A 20,440-nucleotide genomic window follows, 5' to 3' on the forward strand; every position below is an offset into this window, starting at 1 on the left:
TTCCAAGTGTACAGTACAATACTGTCAAACCACTTGCACAATGTTGTGCAATAAATCTCCAGATACCCCCAACCCCAATCCCGCATTACTGAAACTCAACACCCTCAAAACAATTCCCTATTTTACCCTCCCCACAACCTCTGGCAACCACCATTTTCTGAGTTTGACCACTTTAGATACCTCATATAAATGCAATCACCCAGTATTTATCTTTTTGTGACTGGATTATTTCACTTAGCATAATGTCCTCAAGGGTTGTCCATGTTATTGCATGTAACAGAACTTCATTTTTGTAAAGGCTAAATAATATTCCATTGTATGTATATACTATATTTCCTTTACCAATTCACCCACTGATGGAATTTTTAGGTTGCTTCCACCTCTTGGTTATAGTGAATAATGCTGCAATGGACATGATAATTTGAATATGTCTTTGAGTTTCTGTTTTCAATTCTTTTGGATATACACCCAGAAGTGGCTTTGCTGGTTCTATTTTTAATTTATTGAGGAATATTCCATACTATTTTCCATAGTGGCTGTACCATTTTATGTTACCATAAACAGTGCACAAGTGTTCCAATTTCTCCACCTCCTCACCAACAGTTGTTTTCTGCTTAAAAAAACAAAACAACAACAACAAAAAAAGCCATCCTATGAGTGTGAGGTAATATTTCATTATGGTTTTGATATGTATTCCCCTACTTATATAGTGATGTTGAACATCTTTTCATATGCTTGTTAGACATTTTATCTTTTTTGGAGAAATGTCTATTCAAGTCCTTTGCCCATTTTTAAATGAGGTTATTTGTTTTTTATTGTTGTTAATCACAAGAGTTCTTTATATATTCTGGATATTAACCCCTTATCAGATGTATTTGCAAATAGTTTTTCCATTCTGTAGTCTGCATTTCACTGTGTTGACTGTTTCCTTTGGTGTGCAGAAGTTATTTTAAGTTTGATGCAGTCCCATTTGTTTATTTATTTATTTTTGCTGTGCTTCTGGTACCACGTCCATGAAATCACTACCAAATCCAGCGTCATGATGCTTTTTTTCAGGTCTTATATTTAGGGCTTTAATCCTTTTTAAATTATTTTTGTTATATAGTATAACATAACAGTCTAATATTTCTTTTGCATGTAGATATCCAGTTTCCCCAGCACCATTTTTTGTTGTTGTTGTTAATCCTCACCTGAAGATATTTTTTCCATTGCTTTTTTAGGGACAGTGGAAAGGAAGGAAGGATGGGAGGGAGAGTAGGGGCGGGGGGCAGAGAGGTGGAGAGAAAGGGAAACATGGATGTGAGAGAGACACATAGATTGGCTGCCTCCTGCATGCACCCCGACCCATGCTGATGATAGAATCTGTAACCCAGGTATGTGCCTTTCACCGAGAATCAAACCCATGACTCTTAAGTGTGTGGGCTGACACTCTAACCATTAAGCCATACCAGACAGAGCCCAACACTATTTTTTGAAGAGATTATCCTTTCTGCATTGTAAACCCATGTTGAAGAGCAATTGCCCATATGGGCAAGAATTTATTTCTGGGATCTCTATTCTGTTCCATGGATCTTTATGTTTGGTTTTATGTTAGTACCATGCTGTTTTGTTGCTATAGCTCTGTAATATGTTTTAAAGTCAGAAAGTATGATGTCTTCAGTTTTGTTCTTAAGATAGTTTTGGCTATTCCAGGGCCTTTACAATTCCATATAAATTTTAGAACTGTTTTAAATATTTCTGCAAAAAATATCACTTGTATCTTTAAACGATTTTATTGAGGTATAATTGACATACAAAACGTTGCACATATTTAATGTATACAATTTGATGAGTTTGAATATATGTATACATCCAGGAAACCATCACCATAATCAGGGTAACAGATATATCCAATGCCTCCAAAACCTTCCCTGTGCTTCTCTTTTCCTTTTTTTGGTAAGAATAAGTAACATGAAACCTTTCCTTTTAACAAAATAGTAAGTGCACAATACAGTATTATTAACTATAGGCAATATTGTACAGCAGATCTCTAGAACTTACTTATCTTATATAACTGAAACTTTATACCCATTGAACAACATAACATCTTCATGATTTCACTTATATATAAAATAGTCAAACTCATAGATTCAGAGAATAGAATGATGACTGCCAGGGACTGGGGAAGGGGACCACTGAGATTTTGAGAGAGACTGCACTGATCTGTAGACTGCTCTGGGTAATAATGGGTACTTGTCCGGCTGGTGTGGCTCAGTGGTTGAGTGTCGACCAATGCACTAAGAGGGCACCAGTTCAATTCCCGATCAGGGCACATGCCCAGGTTGTGGGCCCAATCCCCAGTGGGGGGCATACAGGAGGCAACCAATCGATATTCTCTCATTGATGTTTCTATCTCTCCCTCTTCTTTCCTCTCTAAAAATCAATGAAGAAAAAAACATTTTATTTATTTATTTATTTATTTTTTTAATCCTCACCCGAGGGCATTTTTCCATTTTTTGTTCAGATAGAGCGGGAGGGAGAGAGATGAAGAGAGAGAGAGAGAGAGAAACGTCGACGTGAAGGGACACATCGAGTGGCTGCCACCCATATGACCAACCAGGACCGGGACAAACTGCAACCGAGGTACGTGCCCTTAGCGGGAACCGAACCCGGGTCTCTCTGTACCACAGGCCGACGCTCCAACCGCTGAGCCAAACCGGCCAGGGCAGAACAAACCATTTTAAAAATAATGGGCACTTAACAATAAGCCTTTCAATCTATGAACAGGAGATGTCTTTCCATTTATTTTAAGAGCTTTCTTTTGATTAGTGTTAGCATGGTATGTCTTTTTCTCCCTTTTAACTTTACCATTGAAGTACATTTCAGGTAATATCTATTTGGGTCTTGCTTTTTTGTTTAATCTTTGCCTTTTGGGGTATTTACACCACTTACATTTAATGTTAATACTGACATGGTTAGGTTTAAGTCTATCATCTTGCTGTTTGTCCCGTCCATCTTTATTATCCCCTACCCCTGCTTTCTTTTCTGCCTCTTTGTGGGTTAACTGAGTTTTTTTTTTTTTAATGATTCTTCAATTTCATTTCCTTTTTTGGCTTACTAGCTATAATTCTGTTATTTTAGTGGTTGTGTCAGAGGTTATAGCATTCATCTTTAACTTATTATAATTTACTTTCAAGTCATGTTATACCACTTCACGGATATACACATCATCCAATAATATGGTACTTTCATTTCTCTTCTCCTGACCTTTACACTATTGTTGTCAAATTGCATTTAAATACGTTAAAATCACCAAAATACATTGTTGATAGTTTTGTTTAAAGAGTTGTCTTCTAAAGAGATTTGAATTAAGAAAAAAATCACATACATTTATCCATGTAGTTACCATTTCTGGAGATCTTCATTCCTTTGTGTAGATTTGTATTTCCATGTAGTATTATTTTCTTCATTGCCTAAACTATTTATTTATTTATTTATTTATTTTTTTTATTTTTTTATCCTCACCCGAGGACATTTTTCCATCTTTTTTTGTTCAGGTAGAGTGGGAGGGAGAGAGAAGAACAGAGAGAGAGAGAAACATCGATGTGAAAGGAACACATCGAGTGGCTGCCACCCGCACAACCGACCAGGGCCGGGGACAAACTGCAACCGAGGTACGCGCCCTTAGCGGGAACTGAACCCGGGTCTCTCAGGACCGCAGGTCGATGCTCTAACCGCTGAGCCAAACCGGCCAGGGCACTATTTATTTATTTTTAAAACATTTCTTGTAGTGCATTTCACTGGTGATAAATTCTTTCATCTTTTCTGTGTCTAATAAAATCTTTAATTCACTTTCATTTTTGAAAGCTATTTCTCTGGGTATAGTATTCTAGGTTGAGTGCTAGCTACTTTCTTTCAATACTTTAAAGATGTTGCTCCCCATTCTTCTGGCTTGGACTGTTTCCAACATGAAACCTGTTGTCATCTTAATCTTTGTTCCACCCTGTTAAATGTTACTATTCACTCAGATTGTTTTTCAGACCTTCTCTTTATTACTGGTTTTGAGCCATTTTATTGCGATGTGCCTTGGTATAGTTTTCTTTATGTTTCTTGTGCTTTGGGCTTACTGAGTATCTTGGGTTTGTGAGTTTATAGTTTTTATAAAAGCATAGGAAAATTTGGGCCATTATCTCTCGAAATAATATTTCTGTTCCCTTCCCTTCACTGCTTCTCTGGACTGCATCCACATTTTCCAGGGTCTCATCCATTTCTCTTTCTTGGTTTGCTTAATTTGCTGTAGTATATATTCAAGTACAGTATTCCCCCTTTATATTCAAGGGATACATTCCAAGACCCCCAGTAGATGCTTGAAACCATAGATAGTACCAAACCCTATATATACACCATGTGTTTTCCTAAACATACACACCTATGGTAAAGTTCAATTTATAAATTAGGCACAGTAAGAGATTAACAACAGTAACTACTAACAAAATAGAACAATTATAACAATATACTGCAATACAAGTTATGTGACTGGCTCTGGGGCCATATTTAAGTAAAATAAGGGTTACATGGACACAAGCACTGCAATACCACAACAGTCGATCTGATAAGCAAGACTGCTACTAAGTGACTAATGGACGGGTAGCATATACAGAGTGGATATGTTGATCAAAGGGATGATGCATGTCTAGGACAGGATGGCACAAGATCTCATCATGCTACTCAGAACAGCCTGCAATTTAAAACTTATGAATTATTTATTTCTGGAATTTTCCATTTAGTATTTTCAGACTGTGGTTGAGCACAGCTAACTAAAACTTTGGAAAGCAAAACCGCAAATAAGGATGGGGGACTACTGTAACTCTAAGAAAATAGGATATATACTGAGTTTTTTTCTTCTTCTTCAATTTTCATTATTTTATTTTTGTTACAGATGTTTCTCCTTTTTCCCCTCTTAGACCCCCTCCTCCCCATCCTGCCCCCCCCCCCCCCGCAGTGTTGTCTGTGTGCATTGGTTACGCATACATGCATATAAGTTCTTTGGTTCATCTCATCCATCCCCCCTCACCTCCTTACTCTGAGGTTTGTCAGTCTGAACCATACTCCTTTCTATGTCTCTCGGTCTATTTTGTTCGTCAGTCCACCTTGTTCATTATATTCCACAAATAAGCGAGATCATGTGCCATTTGTCTTTCTGATTGGCTTATTTTGCTTAGCATAATACTCGTGAGGTCCCTCCATTTGTCTCAAAGAATAAGAGATCTTTCTTTCTTACAGCTGCATAGTATTTCATTGTGTATATGTACCATAGCTTTTTTATCCACTTGTCTATTGATGGACACTTGGGGTGTTTCCAGATCTTGGTGACGGTAAATAGTGCTGCTATGAACATAGGGGTACATATATTCTTTCTGATTGGTGTTTCAGGCTTCTTAGGATATATTCCTAGAAGTGGGATCACTGGGTCAAATGGCAATTGAATTTTTAATTTTTTGCGGAAACACCATAGTGTTTTCCATAGTGGCTATACCAGTATACATTCCCACCAGCAGTGTACTAGAGTCCCCTTTTCTCCACACCCTGGCCAGCACTTATTGTTTGATAATTTGTTGATGGCTATACTGAGTTTTTAAATGTCTTTATTCTAACCTCATATTTGATTGATATCTTGGCAGGACACAGAAATCTGAGTTCAAATCCATTTCCCCAGAGTTGCAATGAGAATCTAATACCACATCAATTCTTGTTCCTATTAAGGTGATTCTTTTTCCTTTCTGGAAATTTTTAGTATCTTCGCTTCACCAGTGTTTTTATAAAATTTCAAGAGGACATGTTTATGTATGCCTTTTTATATGGTGTGTGGCACTCAGTGGCTCCTTTCAACCAAAAGACTTGTGTTCTGTGCTTGATTCTGTGGACAGTGACTAGAGGGAACATGAGAGGCTGAGTGGGAGGGTCATATTCTGTTTCTTCTTCTTCTTTTTTTTTTATTTTGATTCTCTGTGTTGGAATGATAAGTTTGACCTTTTATTTTTGAGTAGTTTTATGAAAACGTGAATGCTGCACACTCTGTAATTTTAAATGTAGAGGTGGGTTTTTTTTTTTTTCTTTCTTTTTCAAAACCAGGCCTATGAAAATCAAGCAAATTTTAAGCACCATGGTGGGTCCGGTAATCATCTCTAAAATCACCAACTGCTGGTGGTCTCTTACTTCATTGTTCACCCGTAAATAAAAGAGAAACTGTTAGTAATAACACCACAGCCCTACCCACAGAGTCCTATTAAATAATTACGTTGAAACATGACAGATTTGGACATCCGAGGAAGCCTTTCTTTCCTAATATACTTTCCCCGCTCTCTCTAAGGCTTGTGGTCTTCCTAGAAAAGGAGATGGGAGGTGTGTGAGCAGTATTTGCTGTGGGATGAACAGTTAGCTTTTAAAGGGCTGATTATTACATTCAGTTAAGGAAGAAAGTGGTAGAAGGAAAGAAGAAAACAGTAAGGAGGACGAAAGGCAGGCAGGCAGGAAGGCAGGCAGGAAGGAAGGGAAGGAAGGAACCATATTCTGTTTCTGATCAACCACTGGTTACACAGATGTATTGTTTCCCTTAAGGAGAAAAATAGGAATTTCAAGAATTCCCATTGGGTACCTGCTCTGTGAATCCACCCTATCACCCTAATCTCTCCAATTCTCTCCATCTTGTATTGATGATTCTATATTATTTTTTGATAAACTCTTCCTCTCCAATTTTCCCTTTCTTTCTTCACAGTCTCCAGTTAGTTAGGTGTTAAACTCTTGAAATGGCCCTCTATATCTCTTCTGTCTCTCTCTTTGCTCTTCTCCACTGTGTGTGTGCATGCATGTGCATGCCAGAGATATCCTTCACTTTAGTCAGGCTTTATGTTGGAATTTTAATTTTGGTACTTGTATTTTAAAACTCTAATAGCTCATTTTTGTGGTAGCATTCTGTTTTCATAACATTCTATTCTTATTTTATATTATCTCTCCGTATAGTTATTATTTTTAAAAAGACTTTAATTTTTGAAGTTCTGGACTTACACAAAACTGAGCAGATAGAGTTCCTATACACCTATACCCAGTTTCTCCTACTACTACCATCTTATATTAGCATTAGTTATAATTAATAAACCAATATTGATACATTATTACTACTATTATTAAAGACCACACTTTATTCATATCATATTTCCTTAGTTTTTACCTAATGTCTTTTATCTGTGCCAGTATCCCATCCAGAATCCCATATTACATTTAGTTGCCATGCCTCCTTAGACTTCTTATGGCTGTGACAGTTTCTCAGACTTTCCTTGTTTTGATGACCTTGACAGTTTTGAGGAGTACTGGTCAGATTCTATCTAGGAGGTTTCTCTATTGGAATTTGTCTGTTTGTTGTTTATTTATGTTTGTAAGTAAATGCCAGGCTATATATACTGTATATTTGGGAACCAGGCAAAGAGTCAACTGGTCAACTGTTCTATATACGAACCTTCAATGAATCCCCATGTCTAATATTTCTCATTAGATCTGCTAACCCTGAATTTACAGCCTCACTGGGATCCCAATGAGCAGTTTAAAGCAGAGTGGCTCACGTCTTCACAGCAGCCCACACACAGTTCCTCATTCTGGGCTGTGGTTTTCTTAACCTGCTTCTGCTTTCTATCTCTAAGAAATACTGAAATCTCTTGTACATTTATTTATTTTCTCTTCTGTTTTCTACCATCCCATTCACTTTCATTGGTTTATTCCTTTTAAGTTTCTTTATTTTAATTTCAGATGAGTTTGGGAAAAAACGGGAGTAGAATGTATCTATTCATTCTGTCACCTTTTACCAGAAGACTCCACAAGTCCACTTCTTAAATAAAAATAAAAGTTCTCCTTAGATTTAAGGAAATATAAATGTCCAATAACTCACAATTATAATTTTATTGTTGTTTGTTTGTAGTTATCTTGATACAGACATAATTTATATTCCTGTCAAAGCTTTTATTAAAGTTTCTGATAAAACTCAGTCAAGTAGGAAAAAGAATTCACCCATATGAACCCTTCATGAAGGGACTATGTATAGAGTCACGGGTAGGTTAAGGAAACAAACAAGGGGATGGTGAGGAACTGGGGAGAAGCAACAGAATGATACTGTTACCATCCTAGGACCAAAGGGACAAGAGAAGGAATAGATTTATGGGAGCCCATAGGCTCTAGAACTATGGAGAAGGGGCTGTTCAGCAGAAGCTGTATTACAGAGAGATACAGTTACTGTGCTAATGCAGAAAGTAGGGGGAAATAGCAACTTTTTTCTCCTTTCCCTTCTCATCTTTTGGAAGACTAGACTTTGGTCAGACTCAACCAGAGGCTAGTCAGCAAAAGGGGCCCAGAAGATGGAGTTTGTAGGAGTCAGAGCAGGACCAAGAATGAATCAAGGAGGTGAGAGTAAGAAGTGGACTGGGGCCCTGGCCGGTTTGGCTCAGCGGTTAGAGCGTCGGCCTGCGGTCCGGAGAGACCCGGGTTCGGTTCCCGCTAAGGGCATGTACCTCGGTTGCAGTTTGTCCCCGGCCCTGGGTGGTCGTGCGGGTGGCAGCCACTCGATGTGTCCCTTTCACATCGATGTTTCCCTCTCTCTCTTCCTCTCTCCCTCCCACTCTATCTGTACAAAAATGGAAAAATGTCCTCGGGTGAGGATAAAAAAAAAAAAAAAAAAAAGAAGTGGACTGGGAACTGGTATTAAAACAATATTTTATTAGGAATACAGTTCTAAAATTGAATTATTTGCAATTTCACAAAAACATATTTAATATTGGATATTATGTATAATGGTCTTGATTAAACGTAAAAAACTATTAAGAATCCTCCTCATGAGCATTTTTTCAAGGGGAATAAAAACATGCAGCAGATGAGTTTAAGGATAATCAAGGCCATCACACAAATTAAGACAAGCGCAAAGACTCTGAATATAAATCATAACCAAACTTCGTATTCTGAACATGGAAAATTGTTACTATAATTAAAAATCTATGTCACATGATGTTAGAAGTCAGGACAGTGGTTACCTTAGGGTGGCAGAGATTGGGTGGGAGCATGAGATTTGAGGGTACTGGTGATGTTTTGTTTCTTGATATAGGTGCTAGCTACATAGAGGTGTGTTCATGTTATGAAAATTCACTGACTGGTTGACTGGTGCATTTGTGATCTGTGTTTTTGTTTTTTGGAGTGTGTAAAAACTATGTCAATATATTTTTCTGCTCTTCTTTAGGCATCCTTACTGACAGTCAACAGGATTTATCAGAACTAAAACAATGATGTGCATCCAACAGAAATGAAAGGCAGACCTTAGCTTCAAGGAATTTATGATATGCTTAGGAAAACTGAATATTTAGACATAAAATTAAGAATACTAACAAGCGCCCTGGCCAGTTTGGCTCAGCGGTTAGAGCGTCGGCCTGCAGTCCTGAGAGACCCGGGTTTGGTTCCCGCTAAGGGCGTGTACCTCGGTTGCAGTTTGTCCCCGGCCCTGGTCGGTTGTGCGGGTGGCAGCCACTCGATGTGTTCCTTTCACATCGATGTTTCTCTCTCTCTGTTCCTCTCTCTCCCTCCCACTCTACCTGAACAAAAAATGGAAAAATGTCCTCGGGTGAGGATAAAAAAAAAAAAAAAAAAAGAATACTAACAAGCAATATATCAGTCTATGAAGAATGCTATAGTAAAAACAGATCCAATACTGGCGTATAACTAATTCTCATCAGAAGGCCTAGAAATAAATACTCCCAAAGTGGGCTCTTTCTGTTGGAGATTTCTCTTTAACCTTAATAAAGGTCAATGAGGCCAAATGCCTGGATATAGAAGGTGCTTCGGTGATTGCTCTGGGTGGGCAAGGGAAGGCTGAATAGCTCCTCTCTTCTGCTTCAGTAGAAGTAGCTCTGTTTTATACTATCAGTTCTGTGTTGTCATTTAACAAAAAGGATTTTGCTAATAAAACAAACTTGAAAACCACTCTCCTAGAATTCTGACCTCTAGATTTGTATATCTCAAATGACATTTAGTGTAGTTGAAGATTTTTTTAAAAACCTCTGAAACTCTAAGAATGAAACCCATTTTAAAAAGGAAATGGAAATTACCTGAAGTAATGGGATAAAATCCTCCTGTTCTAGAGAGCTGCAGCTGGGCTTTGCGAGAAGACAGATAAACTTAGAGGCATCATCGTGATGATTATTCAGCAATCTATAAAAGAAACAACTGCTTAGGAAGATTGGCTACTGTGAACAATGACTACAATGTCAACAGCTGGTAATTTCGGTCTGATCTGAAAGCCATTTAGAACAAGAATATTCTTTCAATGATTAAATAAAAAGGAATTTTTCCATTCTCTTGATTTTGTCAAAGGAACATCTAAATAAAAGCTCAATAACAAGATGGCGTATTATTTTTGTAGAGTGCTTCTGGAACTGAGACCACAGAGTCAACAGCACTAATGCAGATAACAATACCCTCGCAGGAGAACATCCCCTCAGGTTTAGCACAGAACACCTGGGACCAGAACTCCAGTGCTTCCCACCAGTCGGGAAAGGACCATTATGCACCACATGAGATATAAACTTCTGTTTGCCCAGAATGGCAGGCATATTGAGGGCCAACCTGATAGGTAGCTTTTGAAATTAGACTCTGAAGGATCAGCTTTAAAAAAAGGGGGTGGGGCCCATCTGTAATATTTTCAACAGTAAAGATAAATTTTAAAAAAGAATATCATATTAAGGCTTCGAACTCCAAGAATTCTTCACATCCAACTAATTTCTGGACATTTCCATTTGGATTTTATACTCTGACAGAAAAATCAAAGGATCAAAAACCACATTTAAAACTTTCCTCTTCAAGCGAATCCTTTTTATGGATGTCTACTTTTGTTAATGGTGGTACCATTCTGAGTTATCTGGGCTTGGAACTCGGAAGTTATTTTAGACTTGTTTCTCATTCTTATTCTCTGTAGCCAATTAGTTGCCAAATTTTCTTGTTTTCCTTCCTTAATTATTTATTGAATGCTAATTGTGTGTCAGGTACTGTGTCTGGCCTTGAGGATACTTGGGATACAAAGAAAATAAGATGCAGTTTTGTGCCCTGTGAGAAGCATATAGTCTAGGGAGAGAGCTACATCAATACAGTTATATTCCCATGGGAAAGTCATGGCAGAAGTAATGAGAGAGGATGTCATGGAAGGACCAGTGAGATTACCTAGAAGTGGGAAGTAGGAAAGAAGGTTGCTGTGGGTCAAGAGGGTCACATGTACAAATCCTGGTGTGAGAACGCACGGAACATTTGGGCAACTGCATGTGCTGGGGTGGTCAGAGAAGGAGACTTGAGCATGTTGGACTGGATCCTGCAGGCTCCTTTTATGTTAGATCAAGATGTCTGGACTTTAGCCTACTCCACAGAAGAATTTTCACTTGGACAGTGACATGACCAGATGTGTTTTTTCAGAAATATCAAGCAAAAATTCATCCAAGGGCTTGAGCATGGATACTGGCAGTGGAGATGGAGATAAAGGGGCAAATGTGGTTGAAATGAAAGGATGTAGTAGTTGATAGGTGTATGTGTGCAGTGTAGGTGAGGGGGTAAAAATGGGGAAGTCCATGATAACTTCCAGGTTTCTAGCTTGGACCACTAGGTGCTTGGAATACAGATGGGAATACTGGAGACCTGAAGAATATTTCCTCAAAATGTTTTAGGCAACTATTCCTTTCTATTTCCATTGCACCGTCAAGTCCAGTGTTTTATTTCTTCAAGCTGAGACTGTGAGAATGGTAGAGGGTCACAACAGGCTTCATTGCTCATCCAATCTTACATAGATACTTCTTCATTCTAAAGCATCCTTTGGTTATATAATCCCCCTTTTCAAAAATGGTTAGTAGCCCTCTTATCACTTAGATGAGTAAGTTTAAATGCCTAAGTTGGTCATTTAAGGCCCTTTGTAATTAGGCTAGAATTTGCCTATCTACCTATCTTACTACTTTGCTAAATGAAACTTAAGACTCCAGGCTGCTGGCGTAACCCACTGCGCTCTGAGTGTTTCATATGCATTCTTGTCTCTGTGCCATTTCTCATACTGTTCTACTCTCCTGGAATACCACCCCTTCCAGCTCTGCTATCTGAATGCTGGCTATTCTTTAAGGTCCGGCTAATAACCTACCTCTTCCAAAAAGCCTTTTCTGACAACTAGACTCCTTAGTGATCTTTGTACTATTTAATGTATATGTATTATATATACCACTGTACTTATTAGCTTTCATTGATCTCTCTGGCACATAAAAGGCAGGCAAAATTATAGCTCTTTTCCCCCTTAGCACCTAGCACAGCAACTTTCACAAAGAAGATTCTCAAGAAATGTTTGTGATATGACTAACAGATATATACTTAACTGACTTCATTTGTTGTTATTAAAGCTATAGTACAATATTCATATGTATCCTCCATATCATTCTTCAGCATGCTCAAGGCTGAGGAATGTTAAATAAATACACGTTTCAGAAAAAGATTAGGACAGTAGATGCTGATAGGAACCATCTCTGAGGACTGGAAAATGGGTGGGTTGATCACTTTCTCTTACTTTTTTATGTCAACGTGTCATTTGTTGATCACAACAAAAAGCCAGTGAGGTCTTTGGAAAGGAGTACTTTGTAAAGAAAGGACAGCACTACTAAATAAAACCTGCACAGAAATGACAGATGAAAGATTCTTTGAAAGGGAAAAGTCAAATCAGGTATAGTCCTTTGCTATTAGAAATAGAGGGAAAATACAAAGAAAAGGTGAATTATGATTTTCAGCCAATGCCAGTGGCTCGTGGACACTATATGGCAAGAGAAAGGAGATGATAAAAGTTGTGAAAGCTGGAGAAAGAAGGTAAACATAGTGATTCTAAACTGGTATCTTCTAGAGCTCTTAAGACAAAATACTGTTTTGCTAATGGACAAATGACATGTTGACATAAAAGAGTAAGAGAAAGTAAAGCATAAAAACCTGGAGCAATATTACTGACTCCATTTGAGAGAATCTACGCCACAAAGCTGGTAAATCTAGGACCTCAAACTTAACAAAACTGAGCAGTGTCTTCCCCCTAAAAATGTCCTCACTATAAGAAAAACATGTCAGAGTAGAAATATAAAATGAACGGTAGAGTAGAAAAGAAGGGAGGACAGAGGCAGGGGAATAAGGGCGCATTAGGTGTTTATCCGCAAAGCACCTAGATGGGGCTAGAAAGTGTCTATCCCAGAAGCATTGGGACAAAAGGGAAATTATTTCCTGTAATGCTGTGACTTTTGTATTTGACTTTTCTCCCCAAATTATATGGAGCCTATTACTGGAAGTCAGCACACATATGTGTATGTCAACATGCTTTGATTCTGTATCATTATCTGCCAGTTATTTTTGGACTTGAAAGTTTAATATACTCTAGTTTGGTCCAAGTTGCTTTATGGAAAGGGTACAATTTGTAAAAAAAAAAAAATTACAAAAATAAACACAGGTCTTTTTCAAGTTCAGTGTGGTAATTCAAACTATCATGCTTAGTTGCTTAATCTCCCAAAATAACCATACTTGGGGTCTTCCTTAAAGTATCTGGTTTTTAAAAGGCATTTTAAAAGCTAAGAGAGGAACTCCCACTAGAGAGCACTCCAACCATTTTATATCTGGCCAGAAGATAAAGCTTTGCTGTAGACATGCACTTATCTATTCAGAGAATTATTTTTAAGTGAAAAAAGATAGGGACAGTTGCTCATGCTATATAACGTCATAAGTAGTTTTTTCCATTTCCTAAAATGAAGACTTGTGCTTTATATCCTTTCCCCCCTTTTGCCTTTTGCAGAAATCTCTTTTCCTAGAGATAAAATTAAAATGATTCATCTCAATAAAGCTGTTGTGGCTGCTGCTGCTGCTGCTGCTCTACCAACCAACATAAATATCCCTCTAACTCAGTGACATAGTCTTAAGAAAAAACAACTGGCTGTTACTTTCCTCAACTATGCAGTTAATTGCAGGTAAGTCAAGTTGGATACTATGCTATAGTCAGTCTCCTGCTCACAAACAGGGTCCTAGAATATTCAAAATAACTTAGACTCTAAGTAGTTACAGTTCTTTTCTCTGGCTCTAATCTTTTACAGAATAGACTATTTCTTTTTTTTTTTTTTCAATTTACCAACAATCATAATTCACTTCTTGCTGTTTTCTTAGATTGCTAGGTGGTTTTTGCTAACAATGCTGAACTAAGATACCTCTGACAAATTATCCCTGGTTTACACTCCAGCTGAAGTCTTCTCAGGCTTGGTACCCACTAAAATGAAAGTTGCTATCTGAATGAAAGCTAGAACATCTACACATTTCAAGTTCCTGAATTCTGCTACTGTTATATGCTGATTTAAAAGAACAATGATTGTAATTAATAATACACAATCAGACCACCCAGCTGAAGTCCTGGCTTTAATGGTGGGGAAAAGGGAGGGAACCCAAGCCAACCTCCCTACTGTTTAGGCCCTAGGCTCTATTTTCTTTCCCCAGGTTCTGACAGAAATATTCCTAAGGCAAATGACAATTCCTATGCTGGTTTACACCTGGCTAATTAGTGTTTTGTTTTGCTTTGTTTTCTCCAAGTAATTCCCTTTTAGGACTGCTTATCCAGAAGAAGAAGAAAGAAGAAAGAAGAAAGAAGAAGAAGAAAGACATTTGTAGATTTTATCCAGTAGTTTTTTACTTGCTGTAGGAAAGCTGAAATGGTGATAATGGCCCTGACTTTGGAGTGTCATCCTGATGGTGTATGAGGAATGATTCTCCTAGGGCCCTTTTAGTCCTTGGTATCTGGACAATTTAGAACTACTCCCTGTAATAAAGTGACTAAAATCCACCTGGAAAACATGAATCACGCTTTGGTGTGGTTCTTCAAAAGAAGTTCATGAACTGGTAGTTTTATGCCCCCTGATTACTTTAGTAATGCACAAAGATCTTTGCAAACTCAACTAGCTACTAGATTTTAAAAAACAAGAATACATTTATTAATCACCTACTATGTTCTAAACATTATACTACTAAGCGCTTTTAAGTCTCATGAAGGGATTAAAAAGCCTCTGTAAACTGAATTCTGCTGCTACTGTATGTGGATTTTAAATAATGATGATAGGTGCAAAGTATTTCCCAACAATTTACCAGGAAGGGTATCTAAACCAGAAAACGTGAGAAGAACTTATATAAAGAAAGCTGATGAGTTAAAAGAGGTAGAAGGAGCAAGCTGTGACATGCTCTTAAAATGTATAAATATATCAAGAAATAACTTCTAAAGAAGAAAGCAGGGAGGGAAAAAAAAGAGAAAAAGAAGAAAGTTGGGTTTGAATTCAAGAAAACTTGTCAAGATGTTAAAATCCAGGAGTGTCTTGCTAAATGTACTATTTGTTTGTTTCTTAATTGGAGCTTTCAAAAAGTAATAATAAAAATTTATTATAATTCAGTTATTTTTAACAAATCAACTAGATACAATTCTAAACTGGATCATATGAGAATGGAAGCTGTATTTTCATGTGATATATGTGGTTTGCTCTTATGTCACTGCTGTTAAGAGTTAAATCCTAAGACCCAAATTTAACAAATAAAACTAAGAAACTATCTAATAGTTATATAAGAGGTATTTCTGAAGATCCGTTTTACTGCTTAGAGACATAAAATAAAGGCTTATGGAAAGAATTTGTGTGTGGCCTGGCCAGTGTGGCTCAGTGGATAGAGCATCGTCCTATGGACTGAGAGATTTCAGTTCGATTTCCAGCCAAGGCACATGCCTAGGTTGCAGGCTCGATCCCCAATAGGGGCGTGCAGGAGGCAGCCGATGGATGTTTCTTTCTCATTGATGTTTTTATCTCTCTCTCCCTTCCTATCTAAAAAAAATCAATAAAAACATATTTTTTAAAAAAAGAATTTGTGTGTGGGTATAAATGGCTGTGAATCACTGAATTTTACTTGTTGAAATAAAGGGTAAAGGAAAATTAATAAATGAATAAAATAAGTGACCTTTATGAAGCATGTCATGAGGACCAGACAATTCTTTGCCTAACTGCTCACATACTTACTTTCTCCACATGGCAATAAATGACTGTGCTGACACAAATCCTGTTTTCTCTCCCCCTGCAGCCCTGAACATGGGGGCTTTCCAATAGAGAGGGCAGCCACAGACCTGCAAATAAAACACAAATACAGTGTAAGCCAAGGGGCAGTGAAGAGATGACATGGCTAAAGAAAGGACCTTTGTGGCTTTTACTCTTCACGCCACAGTGGAGAAAAGGATCCTTGGGGGAGCAAAACTGGGACAGAGGCAAATATGTCAGAGAGACAGACAGAGGGTGAACAAAACAGAGGATTACATGTTTATTGAAAAAAAAAGTTAACCCATTTACCTTTTTTCCAAGTTCATTTATAGTGTGTTTCTCTATCCTATCCTGACTGGTTAGTCTTCCCCCTTCCTACCACTCTTACATTATATTTTCTACCTTCTAGAAAGAAAAAGAAATGACGGAAGGTCACGGTTGCTTATGCCCTTCCTTCTTATGGCAGAAAACTAGTTACCTTTGTTACTTGGTCACTTGGGGTTAATACACTCCATCTCTGTCTCCCACTCTGCATATTATGTTAAGCCCAGGTTCAAGAAGAACCAGAAAAGCCTCGACTGTTCAAGAAAATAGCTATCAAAAAGATTTAAATGGTTACAATTCAGGTAAAAGATAAAAGGTAAAAATCAAAATGCTACAGTTTATTTATGTATTAGAAGCTACCACAAATGACTACATATTATAAAAACCTTAGGAAGAGGAATCAATACAAAGCAACTACAATATCCTAAAAGATAATGATTTTTTTCTTCCTCAATAAAAAGCTTTCTTTCAATTAAAAAGTATTCTTATATCTTGTAAGAGTTCTTACCAAATTTACCAGTTTTTATCTTCCCTCTTAGTGATGATAAAAATATCTATGTATTAGTAGAGAAATAGTCTCTAAATGTTTCCAATTTTGTACATACATATAAAACATATTCCCAAATCTGGAACTCTTAAAAGATACATCTTATTATTAAAAAAAATTCTTATTATTCATATTAGATGTAGGATCTATTGAGCCTTTATCATTCTACAAAGGGAAGGTTCTTCATTGGAGGTTGACAAGATCTGAATCCACATTAGGTTCAAGTAAAGTTGCACCTAGTGTGAGCCCTTAGCGCATGGGGGGGTCCCCATAGAGACTGAAGAGAACCCAGTCTGCAATTAGTTATGCTGAGAAAACCCAAGGCTGCTGGGTTTATGTCAGAGAGGAGGATATGGAAGGTGAGATTCAAGCCAAGGGAGGTAAGTACAGGGCAGAAATAAGAGGCTGCTCCTGCCAGGGCCACTAAAGCATGTTCTGTAAGCAGGATGGAATTTAAGATTTTTTTTTTTTAATCCTCACCCGAGGACATTTTTCCTTTTGTTTTGTTTTGTTGTTGTTGTTCAGATAGAGTGGGAGGGAGAAAGAGGAAGAGAGAGAGAGAAACATCGACGTGAATGGGACACATCGAGTGGCTGCCACCCGCACGACCAACCAGGGCCGGGAACAAACTGCAACCGAGGTACATGCCCTTAGCGGGAACCGAACCCGGGTCTCTCTGGACCGCAGGCCGACTCTCTAACTGCTGAGCCAAAACGGCCAGGGCGGAATTTAAGATTTCTTAAGTCCAGAGTTCAGATACCTCCACTGAGGGAAAGGTGTTGCTTAGCAACCCAATGGATTGTTTATTGTATAAATTATAATTGCCAAGGTACAAAGCTCACAATTGATATAGTTTTGGTTATAAACTGTCAAATCCACTTTCCCCAATCCCAATCCTCCCTTTCATGCAGAATGGTGGTTTGCCAAGAAAATGCTCTTAGCAACTGCTGGGAAAGTTGAAAGAAAAGCCTGTATTATGAAGGTGGGGGTGCAGAGCCACAAACAGAAAGTACAAGGAGAGATTGGAACTGACTTGCCAAAGTACTTGAAACTCCCACCATTAGTCACTCATGGATTTTTCAGAATTGGAAGGGACTAGAAATCTTCTCGCTCAACCTTAAGAATTGGTCACCGGCCCCAGCTGAACACTTCCAAGGGCTGTGTGCTTATTTTATTCCCTTGGATTACAGTCTTTCCCCCACAAGACTCCTGTTAAAATGCATATATGTCAACTTGTAAGGAGTAATAAGTCACTGAGAGGTTAACACTTATACATTTATTATGACCCAAAGGCAAAATCCTAAGGGATAAGGTAGAGAATGATAAAGCAGACTGGGAAGGGTTGACCCATATTGCTCATAATGGGGTACCCTGAGTAAATAAGTGTTAGAATATCAGACCCTTGGAGAAAATGCCAGAGGAAAAAAATGATAAGGGCAGTGAATGGCAAGGGCTGCAGACATTACATTTGACTATTAAAAATAAAAATGTGGCTGGCCTACATCTGCTAAAAAACAAAGAATTAAGATAAAGGAAATCAGGAGATTAATACAAATTTAAAAAAGTAAACTGATATTAACCTCAGGACAATAGAATAGAGTCTATTTTTTTTTTTTTTTAACTTTATTGATTTTAGAGAGGGAGGAAGAGAGAGGGAGAGAGAGATGGAAACATCAATGAGAGAGAACATAGATTGGCTGCCTCCTGCATGCCCCTCACTGAGGATCGGGCCCACAACCTGGGCATGTGCCCCAACCAGGAATCAAACCGGCAACCTCTTGGTGCATGGGTTGACACTCAACCACTGAGCCACACTGGCCGGGCAGAAGTCTTTTGTAACAGAGAACAAGCCAGTGTCAAGACTTTTTACAAAGAAAGAGGATGGATGACAAGTGGGGGTGTACAGGGAGATGCAGAAAGTGGGTTTAGGAAACACAGGTGATAGGAGCAGGCAAGTGTCAATGTGGTAATCAAAACTGCTGAAACAAAGAAAACTTGATTAATACCTATAATATGATCTAAGAATGGTCTAACAACATAAAGAATTGAAAGCAAGGTTGTCTAATGATACACACAGGAAGAGATAATCACCAATATTTGTAATGTTCTTTAACATTTAAAAATGTCTCATCATGTTACTTCAGTTGGTCCTCTTGTGATGCCCATGCAGAAGAGAGCAGGCATTTCCATCCCATTCTGCAGCTGAGTAATAAAGGTTACAGAGGGCACCTTACATGCCACAGTTACAATGGGTCAAGATGATGCTACATCAACCAAGAGAGGGGCTGGAGGGCTTTGTATTCAGAGGACAGTTCCATCCTTTTTCCTCAACTTCCTGCCAGAGGCCCAGTCTCTGACAAATGCTTTTCTTACTGTTCTTCAGTTTATTTTTCTTTTCATTTTTTAAAAATATGTTTTCTTAATTTTTTTTTTTTATCCTCACCCGAGGACATTTCTGAATTTATCTTGAGGTAAAGTGGGAGGGAGAGAGGGAGGAAGAGAGAGACATTGATGTGAGAGAGAGACATTGAGGGTTGCCACCCACACGACCCTAACCGGGGCTGGGACAAACTGCAACCAAGGCATGTGCCCATAGCAGGATCCTTACCTGGATCTCCCTGGTCTGCGGGCTGACGCTCTAACCACTGAGCAAAACCTGCCAGGGCTTTATTGATCTTTAGACAAAGGAAGGGAGAGAGAGAGAAACATCGAGAGATTCAAAAATGGCGGCGGAGTGAATGGAAGCTACACAGACCGTGTCCCAGGACCAAATTGGAATTACAACTAAAACAGACAAATCGACGGGAAAAAGCAATAGAAAAGCAGCTTGCGAGAACCATATAACCAGGGACACTGACTCGATCCTGGTAGGACTGCAAAGGCGCGAGAGGGGGGCTGAGAGCCCACAGACAGCAGTGGCCTTAGCTGGGAGCAGTGCTCTCGGGTTAAAATCCCAAGTGGCTCCACAGCACAGAGCCGGGACAGAGGCTAAAATAGCCACAGCCATTCACCTTGGGCTCTGGCAGAAGGAGGGCAGACTGGACTGGAACTGTGTGGGGACACTCAGGATTTGGAGGGCACCCAGAGCTTTTGCTGAGTTGCAGCCACGCAGGATCGTGGCCATCTTGCTCCTTCCTGTGGGCCACTGAAATGCTAATTGAGGCTCATTAACAACCAGCACCTGCCCCACCCTCGGGAAATCGCCTTATGCTGAGCACCTGAGGGAGTTTTTCAATCAACTGACAACCCAAAACTCTTCAAGTAACCTGAACTGCTAGCCTCCAGACAAAAAGCTAGAAGATAACAGTACCTTTCCTGGGCTAGCAACTCTAACCAGGAAAGTAAAACTTGACAGTGGTGTTTAACAAGGGTCCTCCTTCACTCATCCAAACCCAGGAGAGGGAGCCACAAACAGCAGAACACCAATACCCACAGGGAAAACTTGGCAGGCTCCAAAGCCCAC

The 20,440-nt window shown here is 38.7% G+C and overlaps 1 protein-coding gene across 1 annotated transcript in view; it reads right to left on the reverse strand.

The window, feature by feature from the left end:
- Positions 1-20,440, reverse strand: part of PPP2R3A (protein phosphatase 2 regulatory subunit B''alpha) — a 135,919-nt gene that overhangs the window by 41,335 nt on the left and 74,144 nt on the right. Inside the window, exons 5-6 of the mRNA XM_036266450.1 lie at positions 16,092-16,195; positions 10,116-10,218 (exon numbers count right to left, since the gene is read on the reverse strand). Of these exons, the coding sequence (XP_036122343.1) occupies positions 10,116-10,218; positions 16,092-16,195 (207 nt within the window). The remainder of the gene's footprint in view (positions 1-10,115; positions 10,219-16,091; positions 16,196-20,440) is intronic.

Source organism: Molossus molossus, unplaced genomic scaffold, assembly GCF_014108415.1.
Source record: "Molossus molossus isolate mMolMol1 unplaced genomic scaffold, mMolMol1.p scaffold_m16_p_18, whole genome shotgun sequence".
Lineage (NCBI taxonomy): Eukaryota > Metazoa > Chordata > Mammalia > Chiroptera > Molossidae > Molossus > Molossus molossus.